The following is a 25,700-nucleotide window of genomic DNA, read 5'->3' as shown; positions in this document are numbered from 1 at the left end:
CTCGAACTCTTAGGTTCCAGTGATCCTCCCATGTTGGCTTCCCAAAGTGCTGGGATTGCAGGCTTGAGCCACTGCACCCGGCCCCTTGTCTCCGGTTCTGATGTAGCCCTAAACACATGCCCTGTCCCAGTACCTGCCACACTGTGCCTGCCTATCCTGTCTGCCTCCACATCTGCCTCCATCTTCTCCTTTGTGAACTCCTCAGGGGCAGGAACCAATGTCCTGCTCATTTTTGTGTGTGGCCCCACATATAACACAGCAACAGCAAATGCCTGTTAACTGAATTAGAGAAAGTACATGTCTTGAAAAGCCTAAAAGCAATATCCAGGCAGGACTAAGAAAACAAAAATTACTCACTTTGAGTAGCTATGTTATATTTAGTGTTTTCAAATGTCTTAACATCCCTGGAAAAAATGAAGTATTTTCTATATGTGATGTTTAAAAATCTGGAATTGAGTCAACAGCATTCTTACCATTGGCTCTCCCTGATTTTGTGGTCACCAATGCGTCAGGTAGGACGGGCTCAGGCAACTCCTGGGTCTTGGTGCTCTGTGACCTCCCCGGCTGAGCTTGGATTTTCTTCCGTCAGGGTTCCTAGTGTCTCTCCCCTCGCACCCTCCTTGAACAGTGGCCTGGAAAGCAGCTTAGCCAGGCTGGGGCTCAAGAGACCTTGTCAGATTCTGGAACCCCAGATTCCTTCCCTAGTCTTGTATATAGCCACAAATGCAACTTGTCTGCATTTCCTTAAAATAAAATCCGCGAAACAAAGGAAAGGAAGGCAGGCCCTGCTTTCAAATCCATAGCCCCGCAGTGTTCCCTAATCCTGCGTTTGTTGGGATTTGAAATCTGCCCTTTGCTCTAGTGTGATGGCCCACACCAGCATGGGGAGAATGTTAGGCTTGCTCAGGGCCTCCCTGGCTGCCAACCCCTTACTTTGAATTCACTGCCCTCCAGCTGCAGGAGGGTCTCTGGGCTCTGGAGCATCATACTTGGTGGGCAGACCTCCTTGCTGCTCTCGGTACCTGCACACCTGCACAGCTGCTAAACCTGCACGCAGCACTCGGTACACGGACTTCACACTTCAGCAGACGCTTTCTTTCTTTCTTTCTTTTTGAGACAGAGTCTTGCTCTGCTGCCCAGGCTGAATTGCAGTGGCGCGATCTGGACTCACTGAAACCTCCACCTCCCGGGTTCAAGTGATTCTCCTGCCTCAGCCTTCTGAGTAGCTGGGATTACAGGCGCCCACCACCATGCCTGGCTAATTTTTTTTTTGATTTTTAGTAGAGACGAGGTTTCCCCACGTTGGATAGACTAGTCTCCAACTCCTGACCTCAGGTGATCTGCCCGCCTCGTCCTCCCAAAGTGCTGGGATTACAGGCGTGAGCCACCACACCTGGCCCAGCAGATGCTTTCTGCTTGGTTGCCAGTAATTTCTCAATGAACTTCTGGGGTGCAACTAAATTTTGTATATTTCTTTTCCTAACTTCCCCTAAATCACTGGGTAACCTCAGGCTTAATGGGTCTGTTTCTTTCTCTATAAAATAAGAGGGAGGCTGGGCGCAGTGGCTCACGCCTATAATCCCAGCACTTTGGGAGACTGAGGCAGAAGGATCAGTTGAGGCCAGGAGTTTCAGACCAGTGTGGCCAACATGGTGAAACTGTATCTCTACTAAAAATATAAAAAATAGCCAGGCGTGGTGGTGCACGCCTGTAATCCCAGCTACTCAGGAGGCTGAGGCAGGAGAATCACTTGAACCCAGGAGGCGGAGGCTGCAGTGAGCCTAGATCGTGCCACTGCACTCCAGCCTGGGCAACAGAGTGAGACCGTGTCTCAGATGATAATAAAATAAATAAATAAATAAAACAAAATAAGAGGGAGTGTTAAACCAAATCTGAGATTTTGAACTTTTTTTAGGAATGGGGGGATTGATCCCTTGCATTTTAAAAAGAAATGGCTCAGGCTCCGTGGCTCACGCTGTAGTCCTAATGCTTTGGGAGGCCAAGGTGGGAGGAGCACTTGAGGCCAAGAGTTCGGGGCTGCAGTGAGCTAGGATCACACCACTGTGCACCAGCCTAGGTGACAGAACAAGACCTTGTCTCAAAAAAAAAAAATTAAAAATTAGCTGGGCGTGATGGCATGCACCTGTAGTCCTAGCTATTCAGAAGGCTGAAGCAGGAGGATTGGTTAAGCCCAGGAATTCAAGGCTACAGTGAGCTCTGATGGTGCCACTGTACTCCTGTCCTGCCTGGGTGACAGAGCAAGACCCTGTTTCTAAAAAATAAAAAGTGAAATGAATGGAGGGAGGAAGGAAGGAGTAAACAAATGAATGAATGAACAAATAAAGAAAAAGTCTTATAAATTAGTCCAAAACACGGCCAGGCATGGTGGCTCTCACGCCTGTAATCCCAGCACTTTGGGAGGCCGAGGCAGGGGGATCACCTGAGGTCAGGAGTTCGAGACCAGGCTGGCCAACATGGTGAAACCCTGTCTCTACCGAAAAATACTAATACAAAAATTAGCTTGGTGTGGTGATGCATGCCTGTAATCCCAGATACTCAGGAAGCTGAGGTGGAGGTTGCAGTGGGCCAAGATCTCACCACTGCACTCCAGCCTGGGCAACAGAGTGAGACCCTATCTCTAAATAAATAAATAAATAAATAAGTCTAAAACATAAAACAGACCATCATGGAGCTGCCCAGTTTGTGGCGGGAATGAGGAGGCTAGCACAGACCAGTTTTGGGTGAGCCCCCTCCCGACAGCATGGCAGCCCACTCCATGGGTGCTGGTAGCAGGCAAGAGGCACCCCCACAGTGCCCAGGAGCCAGTGCACACCACTGTTGGGGCCACACCATTGTTACAGCCTGACTCCTTTCATCTTGTCTCTCTCCTTCCTCCTCCTCACCTGTAGGGTTTCAGGTGGAAAATTGAGATTATTTACTGCTTTAGTAAGTAAACTTACCACCCAGTGTACTTTGGGTGGTCAGCATTTCACTAGATGATTTCTAAGGTCCCTTCAGCTCATTCTAATCAGAATTTGCGATCTTGAGGGCTGAGCTGGGCTGGGATTTACATCGCACTGGAAGGAGAGGATTTGCTTGTGCTGAGAGGAAGCCTGGGGCAGATTCATACAGTTCTAAGAAACCATTTCGGCCGGATGAGGTGGCTCATGCTTATAATCCCAGCACTTTGGGAGGCTGAGGCGGGCAGATCACGAAGTCAGGAGATCGAGACCATCCTGGCTAACATGGTGAAACCCTGTTTCTACTAAAAATACAAAAAAATTAGCCAGGCATGGTGGCGGGCATCTGTAGTCCCAGCTACTTGGGAGGCTGAGGCAGGAGAATGGTGTGAACCTGGGAGGCAGAGCTTGCAGTGAGCCGAGATCGCACCACTGCACTCCAGCCTGGGAGACAGAGCGAGTCTCTGTCTCAAAAAAAAAAAAAAAAAAGAAAGAAACCATTTCAAAGCCTGCTAACAGAGTCAGGTTTTTTTTTGTTTTTTTGTTTTTTTGTTTTTTTCAAATATGCTACTGATTACAAAGGAGTATTTTAAAATTGAAATGGGAACTTTCTAAATTCTTTAAACATGTTCCATATGGGCTTCAGAATAATATAGTGGGTGGCAGGACTAGAGGTTTATACAGATGAAACCTCATCAGCCATTTAGTGACTGTTCAAGCTGGGTGTTGTGCACAGGGAGTCTCCTACTCTATCCTCTTTACTTCTGTACATGTTTGAAATTTTACATCTGAAAGCATTTCTGAAGCAGTCCATAATTCAGACTTCGTGGCTGTCCTTCCCCAACTGACTGCAAATGGCAGGATTTGCTGCTGTGTTAATATGTTTAACATGAAGACGTGGCTTGATATTCATTACCTATAATGCACCCATTGCTTCCTTTTAGATTCCAGAGTGTTTCTGTAACCATTCAGCACCTGAATCACAGTATTTAATCTTGTAAATCAATTGCAGGCGTCAGCTTCAGACTCAAGCAAAACTGGTTTTAGAGGAAAACAAGTTGTTGCTGGAGCAGTTGGAGATTCAGCAAAGGAAAGCCAAGGACAGCCACCAGGAGCGCCTCCAAGAAGGTGAGGTCCTTCCAGCGAGGACTGGCCATGCGGTGATGTCACTATTGTCATTTTACCCTTCTATCTCCCTCCTGCCAGGGGCCCCGATTGAAAATGAGAGAAGTCATGTTTTACATTCTTGACTGAAATGTGGCTGTTTATAACCTTTCCACGTCATTACCTTCAATGCATAGATTGCTATCTCAGACTCCACAGTGTCTCTCATCATCCCATGGATTTGTAAATCACTCGTAGGTGATAGTGCTAGACTCAGCAGAACTGGTTTTGGGGTAAAATAGTACCTTAGAAATGGGAACGATCACGTGAGGTAAACATCTGAAATAACACAGGGTCTCTTCCCAGATGTTTGTTGGATGTGTAAGCAGAACCATTCACTTTCTAAACAGTTCCCCTGTGTCCTTCCTTCCTTCAGAGCTGCGGGCCTGGGAGGCGACATCACTGCAGGTTAGATTTCCGTCAGACACCTTCCGAGAGTGTCCCTCTTCCCATCTCTTCCCATGCATTCCTCCAACCCCTAGGAGCTTCACAGTCTGTGACAGTGCACAACTGTAAGGGGGCCAGGTTAAGAGTCATCGCTTCTGCTTTAAAACCACAATTCATGAGTACAAAAGATAGTGGCATTTTTCCCTTTGCTTTACTGATTTTTCTTTCCTAGTGAAGAATGGCATAGGCTGGGAAACTGAAACACAAGCCATCTTGCATGAGGCCATGGCACCCCGAGAAGCAGATGGAGGTTTTCCCCTCTCCAGCTGCTTTTGGAATGGCAGCCCCTTCCACACCATGGCAGGTCCATGAACAGCCCCTGCTGTTGCTGCAGTTGCGGGGCTAGCACTTCCTGTTTCTGAGAACCAGGTCGTGTTTAAAGATGAGAGCATCTCCCAGAGACGTGCACAGGAGTTTCCTCCATGTGATTTCTCCTGAGACCTGCATGGCCCAGGAGTATTTGCCTTTACTCTGGCATTGTTAAGAGGAGAGGGGAAACAGAGTTGTAGAGCCTCTTATCTTTGTTTTCAGGGTTAGGGATGACATTAGTTTCCTATTTACTGAGCTTAATTTTCTTGAACGTACCAGATCTGAACAGAAGGAGGATTTCTGGTCATATGGGGCAGGGAAAACCTTTTGACCTCTATGATTCAGTGAGTTGCCTGTGCTATTTTCCTATTGCCCAGAAACAGCCATTCACTTTGACCAATTAGATATTTTCTTTTCTTTTTCTTTTTTTGAGACAGTCTCACTCTGTCGCCCAGACTGGAGTGCAGTGGCGTGATCTAGGCTCACCGCAACCTCCGCCTGCCAGGTTCCAGCGATTCTCCTGCCTCAACCTCCCGGGTAGCTGGGATTACAGTCACACGCCACCACTCCCGGCTAATTTTTGTATTTTCAGTAGAGGGGGTTTCACCATGTTGGCCAGGCTGGTCTTGAACTGACCTCAAGTGATCCACCCACCTTGGCCTCCCAAAATGCTAGGATTACAGGTGTGAGCCACTGTGCCCAGCCACCAATTAGATATTTTCATAGAGTAGAGAGATGTACAGTTTTATGCTATAATAAATACCTCTAAGTGCTAGTGTCATCAGACGCTTGGGAATTATTACATACAACCATGTAACACAGGATGAAAATATTTATGACTTACTTTAGATACAAGACATAAAATAAAAGTTTAATGAGGAAAGGGAAGGAAAATAAGAAATCCGGTTCTTAGTTTGGCCATGTTTGATGTCCTTAAAAATCTTGAAAATTTTGCAGCTTTAGGGACAACGTTATGACATGTGCTTGCACACCTGTGTATGATTTAAGGCTTTAGTCTTAGGAAAGTCAGTTCCTTGAAGACTGGAATCATGTTTGGTAAAATATTATAGTGGATTTTATTTTAAAAAGTATATATTTAGTGAGTGCTTAATGTAGAGATAGTAATTTCTTTTGGCTTTTTTGGTTTTTGTTTTTGGAGACAAGGTCTCGCTGTGTCATCCAGGCTGGAGTGCAGTAGCCCAGTCACGGCTCACTGTAGTCTTGAACTCCTGGGCTCAAGCAGTCCTCCTGCCTCAGCCTCCCAGATATCTGGGACCACAGATGCATGTCACCATGCCCTGCTAATTTTTAAATTTTTATGTAGAGATGGGGGTCTCACTGTGTTACCCAGGCTGGTCTCAAACTCCTGACCCCAAGCAATCCTCCCCTCAGCCTCCCAAAGGGCTGGGGTTACAGGTATGAGTCACTGTGCCCAGTATGGACAGTAACTTCTAAGGACAAAGCCTTTGGTGTTAATTTATAACATCCAAAAGATCTTTTTTTTTTTTTTTTTTTTCTGAGAGAGTCTCACTCTGTTGCCCAGGCTGGAGTGCAGTGGCGTGATCTCAGCTCACTGCAGCCTTCGCCTCCTGGGTTCAAGTGATTCTCTGCATCAGCCTCCTGAGTAGCTGGGATTACAGGTGCCCGCCACCACGCCTGGCTAATTTTTGTATTTTTAGTAGAGACAGAGTTTCACCAACTTGGCCAGGCTGGTCTTGAACTCCTGACCTTGTGATCCGCCTGCCTCAGCCTCCCAAAGTGCTGGGATTACAGGTGTGAGCCACCAAGTCCAGCCCAAAAGATCTTTAAAAGGTCATTTTTATCAGCTGACTCTCATTAGTATTTCCTAATAGCCAATAATTGTGGTTTGTGAGGTCTTCTGTGCCAAGTTTTTATCCTTCTCTTTTGATTTTCAGTTTCTAAGCTGACTAAACAACTAATGCTCCTGGAGGCGAAAACCCAGGGCCAGGAAAAGGAGCTAGCGGAGAACAGGGAACAGCTGGAGATTTTACGTGCCAAATGCCAAGAACTCAAAACACACTCGGATGGCAAAATCGCAGTGGAAGTTCATAAATCAATTGTGAATGAATTAAAAAGGTAAGGATTTAATGTTTTGTCTTTTTTTTTTTTTTTTTTTTTCGAGACAGGATCTTGCTATGTTGCTCAGGCTGGTCCCAAACTCCTGGGCTCAAATGATCTGCCCATCCCAGCCTCTCAAAGTTTTGGGATTACAGGCATGAGCCACTGCGCCCAGCTGATTTAATGACTTTTTGAGTATAATGAGTCACTCTGCCTGTGGTTATAGGCAGAATGGAGAGAGGTTGTTCAGTTCTTTCTGGGTTTCTTCACCTATGGTCATGTACAGCATAGTGGCACAGGTGTCTGAAAGTGAGAATGGGACTTTTTTTTTTTTTTTGAGACGGACTCTAACTCTGTTGTGCAGGCTAGAATGCAGTGGCGCAATCTCAGCACCTATAACCTCCACCTCCTGGGTTCCAGTGATTCTCCTGCCTCAGCCTCCTGAGTATCTGGGACTACAGGGGCACATCACCACACCTGCCTAATTTTTGTGTTTTTGGTAGAGACAGGGTTTCACCATGTTGACCAGGCTGGTCTCAAACTCCTGACCTCAAGTGATCTGCCTGCCTTGACCTCCCAAAGTGCTGGAATTACAGGTGTAAGCCATCACGCCCAGCCTGACTTTTTTTTTCTTTTAATAACTTTGGTAATAAATGGTAAATTAAAGTAGAGCCTGGCCCTCCTTGAGGGCTGCAGTTTGGGTGTTTGTGATTTTTTTTCATGCTGTTTTGGCCTTTATTAGTTTTAGAACCAAAGGCAATTTAAAATAGTGGAGCTGGGCTGGGGGTAGTGCCTCATGCCTATAATCCCAACACTTTGAGAGGCCAAGGCAGGCAGGTCACTTGAACCCGGAAGTTTGAGACCAGCCTTGGCAACATGGCGAAACTGCATGTCTACCAAAAAAAAAAAAAAAAAAATACAAAAACTAGCCCGGCGTGGTGGTACATACCTGTGGTCCCAGCTACATAGGAGGTTGAGATGGGAGGCACCTGAGCCTGGGAGATTGAGGCTGCAGTGAGCTGAGATCTCGCCACTGCACTCCAGCCTGGGCAACAGAGTAAGACCCTGTCTCCTATCTCAAAAAATGATAAATAAATAAAATAGTAGAACTGGAAACCTAGATATCCAGTAATAATGAATTAGTTAAATGAAAGGATACATCCTTGAAATGGAAGGAAATGCAGTCATTAAATATGATGTGACACAAGATCCTTTTTGACATAGGAAAATAGCCACCATATATCTATTTTTTTACAATGTTGCCCAGGCTGGTCTGGTCTCAAACTCCTGGACTCAAGCAGTTCTCCTACCTCAGCCCCACAAGTAGCCGGGATTACAGGGGCATGCCCACCTGGCCACAATATATTTTTAAGTAAGGAGTTTAGGTTTTAAAACAGCACATAGAAAATTATTACAATTTTACTTTTTAAGAAGTGTGTGTGGCCGGGTGCGGTGGCTCACACTTGTAATCCCAGCACTTTGGGAGGCCGAGGCGGGTGGATCAGCTGAGGGTGGGGAGTTTGAGACCAGCCTGACCAACCTGGTGAAACCCTGTCTCTACTAAAAGTACAAAAATTAGCCAGGCGTGGTGGCAGGCACCTGTAATCCCAGCTACTCAGGAGGCTGAGGCAGGAGAATTGCTTGAACCTGGGAGGCAGAGGTTGCAGTGAGCCAAAATTGCACCACTGCACTCCAGCCTGGGGGACAAGACCGAGACTTTGTCTCAAAAAAAAGAAGTGTGTGTGTATGTGTGTGTGTAACCAACCATAACTGTTTGCCTGGGACTGAGGGGTTTCCCAGGATGTGGGACTTTTAGTGCTAAAACTGGGAATGTCCTAGGCAAAGTGAAATGAGTTGATCATTCTAGTATGTATGTATAAATGTATGTGTTTGTATAATTACATGTGTATGTGTGTGTATGTATATACCTATGTATGGTATGTATGTAATTGGTAATTGGCCAATTGGTAATAGTCCAGGTGGGAGGATTGCTTGAGCCTAGGAGTTTGAGATCAGCCTGGGCAACATTGTGGGAAAAAAAGAAAAAAAAAAAAAATATATATATATATATATATGGTGGCTATTTTCTCATGTTGAAAAGAATCTTGTATGTGTGTGTATGTGAGAGAGAGAGAGAGAGGGGAGGAGCCAAGATGGCCGAATAGGAACAGCTCCGGTCTACAGCTCCCAGCGTGAGCGACGCAGAAGACAGGTGGTTTCTGCATTTCCATCTGAGGTGCCGTGTTCATCTCACTAGGGAGTGCCAGACAGTGGGCGCAGGTCAGTGGGTGAGTGCACCGTGCACCAGCCGAAGCAGGGGCGAGGCATTCCCTCACTCGGGAAGCGCAAGGGGTCAGGGAGTTCCCTTTCCAGGGGTGCCACTCCCACCCGAATACTGTGCTTTTCCGACGGGCTTAGGAAACGGTGCCCCAGGAGAGTATAGCCCGCACCTGGCTCAGAGGGTCCTACGCCCACGGAGTCTCGCTGATTGCTAGCACAGCAGTCTGAGATCAAACAGCAAGTCGGCAGCGAGGCCGGGGGAGGGGCGCCCGCCATTGCCCAGGCTCGCTTAGGTAAACAAAGCAGCCGGGAAGCTTGAACTGGGTGGAGCCCACCACAGCTCAAGGAGGCCTGCCTGCCTCTGTAGGCTCCACCTCTGGGGGCAGGGCACAGACAAACAAAAAGACAGCAGTAACCTCTGCAGACTTAAATGTCCCTGTCTGACAGCTTTGAGGAGAGCAGTGGTTCTCCCAGCACGCAACTGGAGATCTGAGAACGGGCTGACTGCCTCCTCAAGTGGGTCCCTGACCCCTGACCCCTGAGCAGCCTAACTGGGAGGCACCCTCCAGCAGGGGCAGACTGACACCTCACACAGCCGGCCAGGTACTCCAACAGACCTGCAGCTGAAGGTCCTGTCTGTTAGAAGGAAAACTAACAGAAAGGACATCCACACCAAAAACCCATCTGTACATCACCATAATCAAAGACCAAAAGTAGATAAAACCACAAAGATGGGGAAAAAACAGAGCAGAAAAACTGGAAACTAAAAAGCAGAGTACCTCTCCTCCTCCAAAGGAACGCAGTTCCTCACCAGCGACGGAACAAAGCTGGACGGAGAATGACTTTGACAAGCTGAGAGAAGAAGGCTTCAGACGATCAAATTACTCCGAGCTACGGGAGGATATTCAAACCAAAGGCAAAGAAGTTGAAAACTTTGAAAAAAATTTAGAAGATTGTATAACTAGAATAATCAATACAGAGAAGTGCTTAAAGGAGCTGATGGAGCTGAAAACCAAGGCTTGAGAACTATGTGAAGAATGCAGAAGCCTCAGGAGCCGATGCGATCAAATGGAAGAAAGGGTGTCAGCCCTGGAAGATGAAATGAATGAAATGAAGCGAGAAGGGAAGTTTAGAGAAAAAAGAATAAAAAGAAATGAGCAAAGCCTCCAAGAAATGTGGGACTATGTGAAAAGACCAAATCTACGTCTGATTAGTGTACCTGAAAGTGACAGGGAGAATGGAAACAAGTTGGAAAACACTCTGCAGGATATTATCCAGGAGAACTTCCCCAATCTAGCAAGGCAGGCCAACATTCAGATTCAGGAAATACAGAGAACGCCACAAAGATACTCCTCGAGAAGAGCAACTCCAAGACACATAATTGTCAGATTCACCAAAGTTGAAATGAAGGAAAAAATGTTAAGGGCAGCCAGAGAGAAAGGTCGGGTTACCATCAAAGGGAAGCCCATCAGACTAACAGCGGATCTCTCGGCAGAAACCCTACAAGCCAGAAGAGAGTGGGGGCCAATATTCAACATTCTTGAAAAGAATTTTCAACCCAGAATTTCATATCCAGCCAAACTAAGCTTCATAAGTGAAGGAGAAATAAAATACTTTACAGACAAGCAAATGCTGAGAGATTTTGTCACCACCAGGCCTGCCCTAAAAGAGCTCCTGAAGGAAGCGCTAAACATGGAAAGGCACAACCGGTACCAGCCACTGCAAAATCATGCCAAAATGTAAAGACCATCGAGACTAGGAAGAGACTGCATCAACTAACGAGCAAAATAACCAGCTAACATCATAATGACAGGATCAAATTCACACATAACAATATTAACTTTAAATGTAAATGGACTAAATGCTCCAATTAAAAGACACAGACTGGCAAATTGGATAAAGACTCAAGACCCATCAATGTGCTGTATTCAGGAAACCCATCTCACGTGCAGAGACACACATAGGCTCAAAATAAAAGGATGGAGGAAGATCTACCAAGCAAATGGAAAACAAAAAAAGGCAGGGGTTGCAATCCTAGTCTCTGATAAAACAGACTTTAAACCAACAAACATCAAAAGAGACAAAGAAGGCCATTACATAATGGTAAAGGGATTAATTCAACAAGAAGAGCTAACTATCCTAAATATATATGCACCCAATACAGGAGCACCCAGATTCATAAAGCAAGTCCTGAGTGACCTACAAAGAGACTTAGACTCCCACACATTAATAATGGGAGACTTTAACACCCCACTGTCAACATTAGACAGATCAACGAGACAGAAAGTCAATAAGGATACCCAGGAATTGAACTCAGCTCTGCACCAAGCGGACCTAATAGACATCTACAGAACTCTCCACCCCAAATCAACAGAATATACATTTTTTTCAGCACCACACCACACCTATTCCAAAATTGACCACATACTTGGAAGTAAAGCTCTCCTCAATAAATGTAAAAGAACAGAAATTATAACAAACTATCTCTCAGATCACAGTGCAATCAAGCTAGAACTCAGGATTAAGGATCTCACTCAAAACCGCTCAATTACATGGAAACTGAACAACCTGCCCCTGAATGACTACTGGGTACATAACGAAATGAAGGCAGAAATAAAGATGTTCTTTGAAACCAACAAGAACCAAGACACAACATACCAGAATCTCTGGGATGCATTCAAAGCAGTGTGTAGAGGGAAATTTATAGCACTAAATGCCCACAAGAGAAAGGAGGAAAGATCCAAAATTGACACCCTAACATCACAATTAAAAGAACTAGAAAAGCAAGAGCAAACACATTCAAAAGCTAGCAGAAGGCAAGAAATAACTAAAATCAGAGCAGAACTGAAGGAAATAGAGACACAAAAAACCCTTCAAAAAATTAATGAATCCAGGAGCTGGGTTTTTGAAAGGATCAACAAAATTGATAGACTGCTAGCAAGATTAATAAAGAAAAAAAGAGAGAAGAATCAAATAGATGCAATAAAAAATGATAAAGGGGATATCACCACTGATCCCACAGAAATACAAACTACCATCAGAGAATATTACAAACACCTCTATGCAAATAAACTGGAAAATCTAGAAGAAATGGATAAATTCCTCAACACATACACCCTCCCAAGAGTAAACCAGGAAGAAGCTGAATCTCTGAATAGACCAATAACAGAAGCTGAAATTGTGGCAATAATCAATAGCTTACCAACCAAAAAAAGTCCAGGACCAGATGGGTTCACAGCCGAATTCTACCCGAGGTACAAGGAGGAGCTGGTACCATTCCTTCTGAAACTATTCCAATCAATAGAAAAAGAGGGAATCTTCCCTAACTCATTTTATGAGGCCAGCATCATCCTGATACCAAAGCCTGGCAGAGACACAACAAAAAAAAGAGAATTTTAGACCAATATCCTTGATGAACATTGATGCAAAAATCCTCAATAAAATACTGGCAAACAGAATCCAGCAGCACATCAAAAAGCTTATCCACCATGATCAAGTGGGCTTCATCCCTGGGATGCAAGGCTGGTTCAGTATACGCAAATCAATAAATGTAATCCAGCATATAAACAGAACCAAAGACAAAAACCACATGATTATCTCAATAGATGCAGAAAAGGCCTTTGACAAAATTCAACAACCCTTCATGCTAAAAACTCTCAATAAATTAGGTATTGATGGGATGTATCTCAAAATCATAAGAGCTATCTATGACAAACCCACAGCCAATATCATACTGAATGGGCAAAAACTGGAAGCATTCCCTTTGAAAACTGGCACAAGACAGGGATGCCCTCTCTCACCACTTCTATTCAACATAGTGTTGGAGGTTCTGGCCAGGGCAATTAGGCAGGAGAAGGAAATAAAGGGTATTCAATTAGGAAAAGAGGAAGTCAAATTGTCCCTGTTTGCAGATGACATGATTGTATATCTAGAAAACCCCATTGTCTCAGCCCAAAATCTCCTTAAGCTGATAAGCAACTTCAGCAAAGTCTCAGGATACAAAATCAATGTACAAAAATCACAAGCATTCTTATACATCAATAACAGACAAACAGAGAGCCAAATCATGAGTGAACTCCCATTCACAATTGCTTCAAAGAGAATAAAATACCTAGGAATCCAACTTACAAGGGATGTGAAGGACCTCTTCAAGGAGAACTACAAAACACTGCTCAAGGAAATAAAAGAGGATACAAACAAATGGAAGAACATTCCATGCTCATGGGTAGGAAGAATCAATATCGTGAAAATGGCCATCCTTCCCAAGGTAATTTACAGATTCAATGCCATCCCCATCAAGCTACCAATGACTTTCTTCACAGAATTGGAAAAAACTACTTTAAAGTTCATATGGAACCAAAAAAGAGCCCGCATCGCCAAGTCAATCCTAAGCCAAAAGAACAAAGCTGGAGGCATCACACTACCTGACTTCAAACTATACTACAAGGCTACAGTAACCAAAACAGCATGGTACTGGTACCAAAACAGAGATATAGATCAATGGAACAGAACAGAGCCGTCAGAAATAATGCCACATATCTACAACTATCTGATCTTTGACAAACCTGAGAAAAACAAGAAATGGGGAAAGGATTCCCTATTTAATAAATGGTGCTGGGAAAACTGGCTAGCCATATGTAGAAAGCTGAAACTGGATCCCTTCCTTACACCTTATACAAAAATCAATTCAAGATGGATTAAAGACTTAAATGTTAGACCTAAAACCATGAAAACCCTAGAAGAAAACCTAGGCATTACCATTCAGGACATAGGCATGGGCAAGGACTTCATGTCTAAAACACCAAAAGCAATGGCAACAAAAGCCAAAATTGACAAATGGGATCTAATTAAACTCAAGAGCTTCTGCACAGCAAAGGAAACTACCATCAGAGTGAACAGGCAACCTACAAAATGGGAGAAAATTTTTGCTATCTACTCATCTGACAAAGGGCTAATATCCAGAATCTACAATGAACTCCAACAAATTTACAAGAAAAAAACAAACAACCCTGTCAAAAAGTGGGCGAAGGATATGAACAGACACTTCTCAAAAGAAGACATTTATGCAGCCAAAAAACACATGAAAAAATGCTCACCATCACTGGCCATCAGAGAAATGCAAATCAAAACCACAATGAGATACCATCTCACACCAGTTAGAATGGCAATCATTAAAAAGTCAGGAAACAACAGGTGCTGGAGAGGATGTGGAGAAATAGGAACACTTTTACACTGTTGGTGGGACTGTAAACTAGTTCAACCCTTGTGGAAGTCAGTGTGGCGATTCCTCAGGGATCTAGAACTAGAAATTCCATTTGACCCAGCCATCCCATTACTGGGTATATACCCAAAGGACTATAAATCATGCTGCTATAAAGACACATGCACACGTATGTTTATTGCAGCATTATTCACAATAGCAAAGACTTGGAACCAACCCAAATGTCCAACAATGATAGACTGGATTAAGAAAATGTGGCACATATACACCATGGAATACTATGCGGCCATAAAAAAATGATGAGTTCATGTCCTTTGTAGGGACATGGATGAAATTGGAAATCATCATTCTCAGTAAACTATCACAAGAACAAAAAACCAAACACTGCATATTCTCACTCATAGGTGGGAATTGAACAATGAGAACACATGGACACAGGAAGGGGAACATCACACTTCGGGGACTGTTGGGAGGTGGGGGGAGGGGGGAGGGATAGCATTGGGAGATATACCTAATGCTAAATGACGAGTTGGTGGGTGCAGTGCACCAGCATGGCACATGTATACATATGAAACTTACCTGCACATTGCACACATGTACCATAAAACCTAAAGTATAATAATAAAAAAAAAAAGAGAGAGAGATATGGTATATATACATATGGCATATATGTTAATTATGTGTAGGAAACATACATAATATATGTAACTAAAATATGTATAATTATATATGAATATTTTGTATAATTATATATAAATATTTTATATATTTATATTTATATATTTTATATAAATTATAAAATTATATATGTGTAGATATATAAAATTACATATATACTGTAAGTACATAGAAAAAAGATAGGCAGAATGGGAAAATATTAATAGAAAATATCTTTGGCAGATGAGATTGTAAGTGTTTCAACCAGGGTTTTCGAGAGAAGCAACCAATAGGTTAGTGAGAAAGAGAGAGAGAGAGTGAGATTTCTTTTAAAAATTGGCTCACACAATTGTGGGGGCAGGCAAGCTCAAAATTCATATGGCAGGCCAGCCCATTGGAAACCCAGGCAGGATCTCCATCTTACAGTTTTGAGGCAGAACTCCTTCATTGAGAAACCTGTTTTTGCTCTTAAGGCCTTAGATTAGGCTCACTTACATTATCGAGAATAAATCTCCTTTATTTAAAGTCGACTGATTGTAAATGTTAACGACATCAACAAAATGCTTTACAGCAATGTCTAGTGTTTGAGCAAACAACTGGGCACCACACCCGAGCCAAGGTGACACATAAAATTAACCATCACAATGAGTAATTTTTATTTTCTTTTTTTTCCTTTTTTTTTTTGAGGCAGTCTTGCTCTGTCACCCACGCTGGAGTGCAGTGGCGCGATCTTGGATCACTGCAACCTTCACCTCCTGGGTTAAAGCGATTCTCATGCCTCAGCCCTGCTCATAGCTGGGATTACAGGCATGTACCACCACATCCGGCTAGTTTTGTATTTTGTCGGCCAGGTTGGTCCTGAACTCCTGGCCTTAAGTGATCCGCCTGCCTAGGCCTCCCAAAGTGCTGGGATTATAGGCGTGAGCCACCAGCCTAGCCTCTTGTATATTTTCATATTTCCAAGTGTCCTATTCTCTTTTGTAATAAGGGGGAAATAATGTTTTAAACGGTGAGCCTTTCAGCTCAAAATGGTTGACTGAATACACCTATTGACTTCTGTTTCTCTCCAACTCCTCCTTCTCCCTCCGTAGCGTTGGTGTGGGGCAACAAATGAGCTAGTGCATGTGAAGCTTGGTGCTTTAGTAAATGCTGGTGATTCCAATTACCAGAGTCTGGTTTTGACTCTGCTATTACATGCTGACTGGGCCAGACTCGTGCTTTGCTTTTATTTTTTGAGATGAGATCTCCCTCTGTCATCCAGGCTGAAGTGCAGTGGTACAATCTTGGCTCACTGCAACCTCCACCTCCTAGGCTCAAGCCATCCTCCGCTTCAGCCTCCTGAGTAGCTGGGACCACAGGCACGTGCCATAGCGCCCGGCTATTTTTTGTATTTTTATTAGAGACAGAATTTCACCATGTTGCCCAGGCTGATCTTGAACTGGGCTCAAGCAGTCCACTCACCTTGGCCTTCCAAGTGCTGAGATTCCAGGCGTGAGTCACCATGTGTGGCCAGACATGTGCTTTTCTGTTGCAGTAGAAGAAGGAAATATTTTTGAAATCATGTTCATCTTATAATTTTATTTTTCTCAAACATCTGCTCCTGCGACCGATGTGTTTTTGTGGCTGTGTCATAACTACGAAAACATACAGCCATGTATCACGTAACAACGCTTCAGTCAACAATGGACCACATATACGACAGTGGTCCCATACAATTATAATGGGGCCAAAAAATTCCTATCACTTCGTGATGTCATGGCCATTGTAACATCGTAGAGCAATGCATTACTCTCGTGTCTGTGGTGATGCTGGTGTAAACAAACCTACTGCACTGCCAGTCCTGTGAAAGCCTAGCACGTGCAGTTATGGACGGTGCATAATACTTGATAATGATAATAAATGACTGTGTTACTGGTTTATGTATTTACCCTACTTTTTATTGTTATTTTAGACTGTACTCCTTCTACTTATAACAAAATAAAGTTAACTGTAAAAGAGGCTCAGGTGGGTCCTTCAGGAGGTATCCAGAAGCAGGCATTGTTATCACAGGAGGTGACAGGTCCATGCACGTTACTGACCCTGAAGATTTTCCAGTGGGATGAGACATGGAGGTGGAGGACAGTGACATTGATGATCCTGCCCCTCTGCAGGCCTAGGCTCCTGTGGCATTTGTTCTTCATTTTTTAAAAAAATGTCTAGAAAGTTAAAAAAAAAATTTTAATAGAAAAAAGCTTGAGAATAAGAATATAAAAATAGAAAATATTTGTACAATGTGTGTTTTAAGTTGTGTTATAAAAAAGTCAAAAAGTTAAAAAATTAAAAAGTTTATAAAGTAAAAAGTTACAGTATACTAAAATTAATCTATTATTGAAGAAAGAACATTTTAAAAAATAATTTAAATGTAGCCTAATTATACAGTATTTAGTCTATGAGAGTGTACAGTAATGTCCTAGGCCTTCACATTCACTCACCACTCACTTACTCACCCAGAGCAACTTCCTTCCAGTCCTGCAAGCTCTATTCATGGTTAAGTGCCCTGTACAGGTGTACCATTTTCTTTTCTTTTCTTTCTTTTTCTTTCTTTTTTTTTTTTTTTTTTTTTTTTTTTTTTTAGGCAGAGTCTTGCTCTGTCACCCAGGGGCTGGAATAGTGCAGTGGCACGATCTCGGCTCACTACAACCTCTGAATTCTTGTGCCTCAGCCACCTGAGTAGTTGGGATTATAGGAGTGTGCCACCACACTTGGCTAATTTTTGTATTTTTAGTAGACACGGGGTTTCACCCTGTTGGCCAGGCTGGTCTTGAACTCCTGGCCTCAAGCATTCTGTCTGCCTCAGCCTCCCAAAGTGCTGGGATTACAGGCGTGAGCCACTGCACCTGGCCTATCTCATCAATCTAGGTTGACTGATATTTTATTAGGATATGTGTAGGTGTGGGGGTCTTTGTTTCATTTGCTGCAGTGGGTACCTCTGCAGTGAATCCACCAAGGTCTTCCGAGGTCTGCAGATGCCCTTCAGCTATTCACTTCTTCCTTTCTAGTGTCTCGTATCCTTCTGAGGTTCCTGATGACCTAAGGCTGGACCTCCTGGATGGGTCCTCCACTTCTAGTACCTTTTCTCTCCATTTCCCAGTTGTTTGTTTCCTTAGTTCTGAGAGATTCCTCAAATGTATCTTTCAGCCCTTGTGATATTTTTAAAATTCTGGTAATCATGTTTAGTCTGGCTCTTATTTAGTGACTGTACTTTCTTTTCTCATGGCATTTTGTTCTTTTAAAACTTCCTTAGTCCTCTGTGTTATCTCAGTTTCCCTTGAGCTTCTCTGCTTATCTGATCTCTCTTTCATGTTGCAGTTTCTTTCATCACGCCTAATGACCCTTGTTGCTTGTTCACATCTAGTCATCTGTTCTGATTTTAGGAAGAGGAACTACTGGTACTTGGTGTGTACTGTGTCAGTTGAGGGATTTTCTGCCCTGGTGGTTCCCTGTGCAGGCATCTCCCTGGCTGCTGAGCAGGCTTCTGTGTATATAGATAAGGTGCATGCAATGGTCAGCTTTACTTTAGGATACAGGTCTCCCACAAGCCAGGATAAAGGCTTCCCTTTGTAGATACAACCTGTCTCCTTAAATCTTTAGCTCTCCCCAAAAGAGTTTGCTAAATTTCCTTAGCGAAGTGGGTTGACACCTTGTTTTTCTCCCACCTTCATCTTGAGTAAGCCCAATCTTTCTAGAAAGTAGTGAAAGCAAAGAGAGCCATCTCTGCTTCCACGTGTGACCACCAGTCCAATCTAAAGCCAACTGACAGCTCACCAGGAACATGAGCTTGTGCCCTTTCCCGCAACATTGTTCCTTCCATGCAGGGTTGCCATTGGGCAGAGAAAGCAAGACAAAATACCCATTATTTGCCTTCCTTTCAACCAGGGTAGGCAAAAGAACACATACACACCACACCTCGAGGCTTGCCCCGCACAAGTTCAATGAGCCCTTTTATCCCTACACAAAAATCTTGTCCTCGTGACCTCACCTTTGCCTGAGGCATAACCCTTTCCCAAACTCCTCCCCAGACATTCCCCCAGTGTGAACACTGGTTCAGCAGCTGCTTTGCTGATAAATCAGTGAATATTCTGCATGTGGCCTATCTCTATTATGATGCCAACATGGGAAGGGGCTCCCTAGTGGAGGCTGTTGGAGGGCACTTCTGCTCCCTTGCCCTCCGAAGTGCCCTCCGAAGCTCCAAGGTGTCCTCGGCTTCCGTAGCCAAAACAAAAACACTCAGTTTCCTACTCCTCATTTTGTCTATTTTTCACTAGGTCTTCATGGAATTCCACATATTCTAGCTCTGATGAATTCCTGTCCCTCTTCCATGTTATAAATTCTCTCTCCAAACACCGCCCCTTCCGCGGGAGAGCCCATTAGGGTCACACCCCTGGCTCCATCCTTCTCATTCCTCTACCCTTGACCCACCTATCAACTCTGAGCCCAAAGCCATTCAGCCAAAGCTGCCATAAAGGCTTTCCCTCCCCAGCCAGTTCATTCTGAGCCACAAAAGTCTTTCTCCAATTTCCACTGAAAAAAGATTTGGTGGCATCTTTGTTATTTTAAAATGGTCATTTCTTCCCCTGCCTTCACCATTAGTGACTTCTTTTTAAACTTTTTATACCTTCTTTACTTACATCTAGGGGGCTATCAAAACACAATCATGTGTCACTTAATGGGGATACATTCTGAGAGACTCATCATTAGGTGATTTCATCATTGTGTGGGCATCACAGAGTGTACTCACACAAAACCACATGGCATAGCCTCCTGCACACTGAGGCTAGATGGTGGAGCTGTTTGCTCCTAGGCTACAAACCTGCACAGCATGTTACTGTACTGAACACTGCAGGCAACTATAAACCAATGGTAAGTATTTGTGTATCTAAACATAAGTACAGTCAAAATACAGTAGAAAAGATAAAAATGGGGCCAGGCACGGTGACTCATGCCTGTGATCCCAACACTTTGGGAGGCTGAGGCAGGTGGATCAGTTGAGGTCAGGAGTTCGAGACCAGCCTGGCCAACATGGCAAAAGCCTGTCTCTACTAAAATTACAAAAATTGGCCAAGTGTGGTGGCATGTGCCTATACCTAGCACTTTGAGAGGCTGAGGTGGGCAGATCACTTGAGGTCAGGAGATCGAGACCAGCCTGACCAACATGGTGAAATGCCATCTCTACCAAGAATACAAAAATTAGCCAGGTGTGTTGGCACATGCCTGTAGTCCCAGCTGCTCGGGAGGATGAGGCAGGAGAATGGCTTGAACCTGGGAGGTGGAGGTTGCAGTAAGCCAATATCACGCCATTGCGCTCCAGCCTGGGCGACACAGTGAGAATCTGTCAAAAAAAAAAAAAAAATAGAGAAACCACAGACATGTTTGGAGGGAAAGCATTTGTGGACTGTCCTCAGAATGTTAGACTAAAGTGTGTGGTCTTTATTCTCTTATTTTAGTTTAAGATAAGATCTCATCCTGTCTCAGGCTGGAGTGAAGTGGCTCAATCATGGCTCACTTGCAGCCTTGAACTCCAGGCTCAAGCGATTCTCCTGCCTCTGTCTCCCCAGTGGCTGGGACTGTAGTCACGCGCCATCACGCGGGGCTAATTTTTAAGTATTTTTGCAGAGATGGGGTCTTGCTGTGTTGCCCAAGTTGGTCTTGGACTCCTGGCCTCAAGTGACCCTCCTGCCTTGGCCTCCTAAAGTGCTGGGATTATAGGCATGAGCCACCACGCTTGGCCCCTGGTCTTTATTCCTTAAGCCACAGGGAATAAAAGTGTTTCATTTCGTCTGAGAGGGTTTTAAGAAAGTCCTGGGGTGAGGCCAGGCACAGTGACTCAAGCCTATGATCCCAGCACTTTGGGAGGCCAGGGCGGGAGGATCTCTTGGGCCCAGGAGTTTGAGAAAGAGAAGCTCCAGAATTTCTTCAGGGAACTACAAAACATGACATAGTGGATTTGAAAAAGAAACAAATAGAATTTTTAGAACTGAAACACACAATAGACAAAATTAAGAATTCTTACTCTTAAAGATGTTCTGTTTATATATATAATATGTATATATATTTATATATGTAACTATTAGTATTTATATATAAATATTTATATATATATATATCTATATACGAGGATAATAAGATGGAGAGAGACTTGCAATCAGGAGGACTGCTTTAGATACGTGTTCAAGGGAGGCCCCTGAGGAGGGGATGGTTGATTCAAAGCAGGATGCCTGAGAAGCAAGAAGGAAGTAAAATGAAAGTAAATGATAGTGGTAAATATATAGATAAGTGTAATGAACACTGAGTCTATAAAATAATATCTTTGGGGATTTAAGAATACATAAAATTAAAAGGCACAACAATAATAGCATATAATCAGGCACAAGGCACATGGAGTTTGTGTTCTAAAGTCTTTAGATTATTCAGAAGAGGATAAAAGTGTTGATTAATTTTATAATTTGAAAATATGCATGATGAAATTTCTAGAAACAATGTATATAACTTTTAAACTAGTATGGGGGTAAAAAGAATGATTAAAAAATAATCCAAATAAGAGCAGGAAAATGAAAAGTAGGCAAGGGGAGAATAGAAAACAAAAAGTAAAATGTTAGATTTAAAGCCAAACATACCAGCAGTAGATACAATAAATGGGCAAAATACTCCTGTTAAAAGACAAAGAATGTCACAGTGTAAACTAAAGCGCAACTATGTTGTCTTTAAGATATGTGTCCCAAGCATAAGGATAGAGAAAGGTCAAAAGTAAAAGGGCAGGAAAAGCAGTACTACTCAAGTACAAACCAAAATAGAGATGGTAAATCTTAATCTCTAAGAAGGTAGATGTTAAGGTAAAAAATACTACTGAGGCCAGGCATGGTGGCTCAGCCCAGAGGTTCAAGACCAGCCTGGGTAACATAGGGAGACCTTGTCTCTGCCAAAAATTTAAAAATTAACTGGGTGTGATGGCTCACCGTCTGTAATCCCAGCTACTCAGGAGGCTGAGGCAAGAGGATGACTTGAGCCCAGGAGTTTGAAGCTGCACTGAGCAGTGATCGCACCACTGCACTCTAGCCTGGGCAACAGAGTGAGACCCTGTCTCAAACAGAACAGACGAACAAAAATACTAAGCAAAGAGGATGATTCACAAAGATAAAAGGCTCAATTTACCAAGTAGAATTCACACAAATTTAAATTTGTGTGCACCTAGAAATAATTTATGTCAATACGTTTGAAAATTTAGATGAAATAGTCAAATTCTTTGGAAAATTTACCTTAAAACTGACTCAAGAAGAAGAATACCTGAATAGTCCTTTAATCATTAAAAGAATTGCATTAAAAAAAAAATCTTCCTTGAAAACTCCAGGCCTGGATACCTTCACTACAGAGCTCTACAAATATTCAAGGAAGAAATAATTTCAGTCTTACATAAACCTTTCTAGAAACAGAAAAAGAATTAATGCTCCTTAATCTAATGAGGTTAGTATAACCTTGATACCAAAACCCAACATTGATAGTATAAGAAAGGAAAATTACTTTTCATTTCACTTATGAATGTAGATGTAAAACTTCTATTAAATTCTAACATTCTAAAGTTCTATGAAAAAATACAACTACAATAAAGATCACACCAAATAGTGAAATGTTGAAAGCTTTCCTATTGAGATTGGAAACAATACAAGGTTGCCCTCTGACACCATTTCTGACAACATTAACAGCACTGGCTACCAAGTGGTAACTGACACATGTGGCATGAAAAACTTAGAAGGTTTGGGAAAAGGGAAAACAATAGTGTCATTATTCATAAATGATATAATTCCATCTGTAGAAAAATCTACAAATCATTAAAAATAATAAGAGATTTTAGCAAAGTTGTTCAAAACAGAAAATTTATAAAAATTAATTGTATTTCTTTGTAGGGAAAAAATGTGTAGAAAATGGTATTTTGGGCCAGGCGTGGTGGCTTATGCCTGTAATCCCAGCACTTCGGGAGGCCGAGGCAGGCGGATCATGAGGTCAAGAGATTGAGACCATCCTGGCCAACATGGTGAAACCCCGTCTCTACTAAAAATACAAAAATTAGCTGGGTGTGGTGGCATACGCCTGTAGTCCCAGCTACTTGGGAGGCTGAGGCAGGAGAACTGCTTGAACCTGGGAGGCGGAGGTGGCAGTGAGCGCAGATTGCGCCACTGCATTCCAGCCTGGCAACAGAGCGAGACTCCATCTCAAAAAAAAAAAAAAGAAAAAATTATATTTTGAAAACTAAGGTAATGATAGGCTATCATGATGAGAAAATTTTTTTTTAATTAAAAAGAAGGAACGAAGGAAGGAACCATTGACAAAGCTTCACAAATAGATGTGGAAAGATTTACAGTACTTCTGTTGGGAAAATTATGAAACTTTATTGATTACATGATTTCACTGGGTGAAGAATTCCAAGCTGACAGGTTTTTGGTAGTTTGTGGGTTTTTTCCATTCAGTTTTAAAGATGCTGGCTGTTCATAGTCTTTTGGCTTGCATCGTTTATGATGAAAATCTGCTGTCACGGTTATCTGTATTCTTCTGAAGATAATGTGCATTTTCTCTGAGGCTTCTTTTAAGAATTTTTCATTGTCACTGTTTTTCAGCATTTTAATTGGGATATGTCTTAGCATGGTTTATTTCTTTCAGACCCTTTTTTACACAGGATCTGGCTCTGTTGGACAGGCTGGAGTGCAGTGGTACAATCACTGCTTGCTCCAGCCTCAACCTCCTGGGCTCAAGTGATCCTCCTGCCTCAGCCTCTTGAGTAGCTGGGACTACAGGCATGTGCCACTGCTCCCGGCTAATTTTTAAATCTTTTGTACAGACAGAGTCTCGTTATGTTGCCCAGGCTGGTCTCAAACTCCTGGCCCTGAGGGAGCCTCCTGCCTTGGCCTCCCGAAGTGCTGGGATTACAGTGGGGGACCCCGCACCCGGCCAGCATGGTTTCTTTACATGAAGTTCATTAAGCTTCTTGGGGCTATCAGTGCGCATTTTTCATCAAGTTTGGAAATCTTTCGGCTATTATTTCTTGAACGTTCTCTTCTGTTTTTCCCTCTCACTTCTCCTGGACTGCTTGATGTTGTCCTGTTGATCGTTCTGTTCACTTTTTGCCCACACTTGTTTCTCTCTGGGCTTCATTCAGACAGTGTCTATTACTATGTCTTCAACTTCACAAATCTATCCTTCTACAATCTAATCTGCTGTTAGTCCCATCCAATATATTGTTCACTTTGTGTAATGATTTTTCCCATCTCTGTAAGAAAGATCCATTTGAGTCTTTTTTGTATTCTCCATCTCTGTCCCCAGCATGCTATTTTTCTCTTATTTCTCAAATGTAGGAGCATGTTTTTCTAAAAACCTTTGTTTGCCAACGCCATCGGCTCTCTCACTTCCGGATCCGTTCTGCTGATTTTTTTCCCTCCTGATCATGGATCATATTTTATTGCTTATTCTCATGCTTGATTGGGTGCTGGATGGTGTAGATTTCATGTTGCAGGATGTTAGACTAATTGCATTGCTTTAAATAGTGTTAGATTTCATTCTGGTGCACACTTAAGCCACTAGAGAATTGTTGGATTATTTATTTTTTATTTTTTGCTTTCTTTTCTTTTTTCTTTTTGTAGAAACAGGGTCTTGTTATGTTGCCCTGGCTGGTCTTGAGGTCCTGGGCTCGAGTGATCCTCCCACCTCAGCCTCCCAAAGTGCTGGGATTACAGGTGTGAGCCACTGCACATGGCTAAGCTGGATTCTTTCAAAGCTGACTTTTGTTAGGGTGGGCCCAAAGCAATCTCTAGTCTTAGGGCTAAGTTAGCCCCACTACTAAGACAGTAATACTCTTCTAAGGATTCTATCCAATATCTCTTTTATTATAAGGCCTTTCCATTCTGACTGGTGGGTGCATGAACTATTTCCTGTTCTTTGTGCATGTCAGAAATTGTTCTGCCTACTGTTTGTAGTGTTTCTTTCCTCGGCTTTAGGCAGTTTCCTCTTACACACGGACAGATCAGTACCCAGCCAAAGACCCTTCAAGATCTCCAGAGCCCTTTCTCCCTCCGTGAAACACCCTCTGCCCTGCCCTGGAAATTCCAGCTGCCTTGACCTCCCTGCTCTTGGATCTCTGGCTCCTGGGCTCAGCAGGTGTCTGCCAGACAGGAAGGTGGAGGGAGCAGTTGCAGCACTCACCTTGTTTTCCCTTCCCTTCGGGATCACAGTCCTGCCTCGCCTGTTGTCCAAAGTCCGAAAACTGTTGTTTCTTCTGTTTTGCCTGGTTTTCTAGCTGAGGGGTAAATCTGGTCTCTGTAACTCTATCTTGGCCGAAAGCAGAAGTTTTGGTATTTTCAACATTCTTCTTTAACCTTTTATCGTTAATCCAGTTCAACAATTTATCCAATAAAATAATAGTTAAATAAGTTTTCAGTGAAAGAAATGAATCCTGGATTTTGTATGTTTTACAGTTATAGTTGACAAACCTTAAAATCATACATAGTTGTGTATTCCTGCTGTGCTGGTAAAGGGTGCAGCCCCTATCCCAAGTTACTCTC

General features: G+C 43.1%; 1 protein-coding gene across 3 annotated transcripts in view; it reads left to right on the top strand.

Moving 5' to 3' along the window:
• The window catches only part of CEP89 (centrosomal protein 89), a 99,157-nt gene that overhangs the window by 50,262 nt on the left and 23,195 nt on the right, over window positions 1–25,700 (top strand). For 2 of the 3 annotated variants that reach the window (XM_054464678.2, XM_063657495.1), the window contains 2 exons: window positions 3,973–4,088; window positions 6,797–6,977. In XM_054464678.2, the coding sequence (XP_054320653.1) occupies window positions 3,973–4,088; window positions 6,797–6,977 (297 nt within the window). Of the gene's footprint in view, window positions 1–3,972; window positions 4,089–4,500; window positions 4,533–6,796; window positions 6,978–25,700 lie in introns of all 3 variants that reach the window. The other variant, XM_063657494.1, reaches the window with a different exon arrangement.

This window comes from Pongo pygmaeus, chromosome 20, assembly GCF_028885625.2.
Source record: "Pongo pygmaeus isolate AG05252 chromosome 20, NHGRI_mPonPyg2-v2.0_pri, whole genome shotgun sequence".
Lineage (NCBI taxonomy): Eukaryota > Metazoa > Chordata > Mammalia > Primates > Hominidae > Pongo > Pongo pygmaeus.
This window is presented reverse-complemented; position numbering and strand designations above follow the sequence as displayed.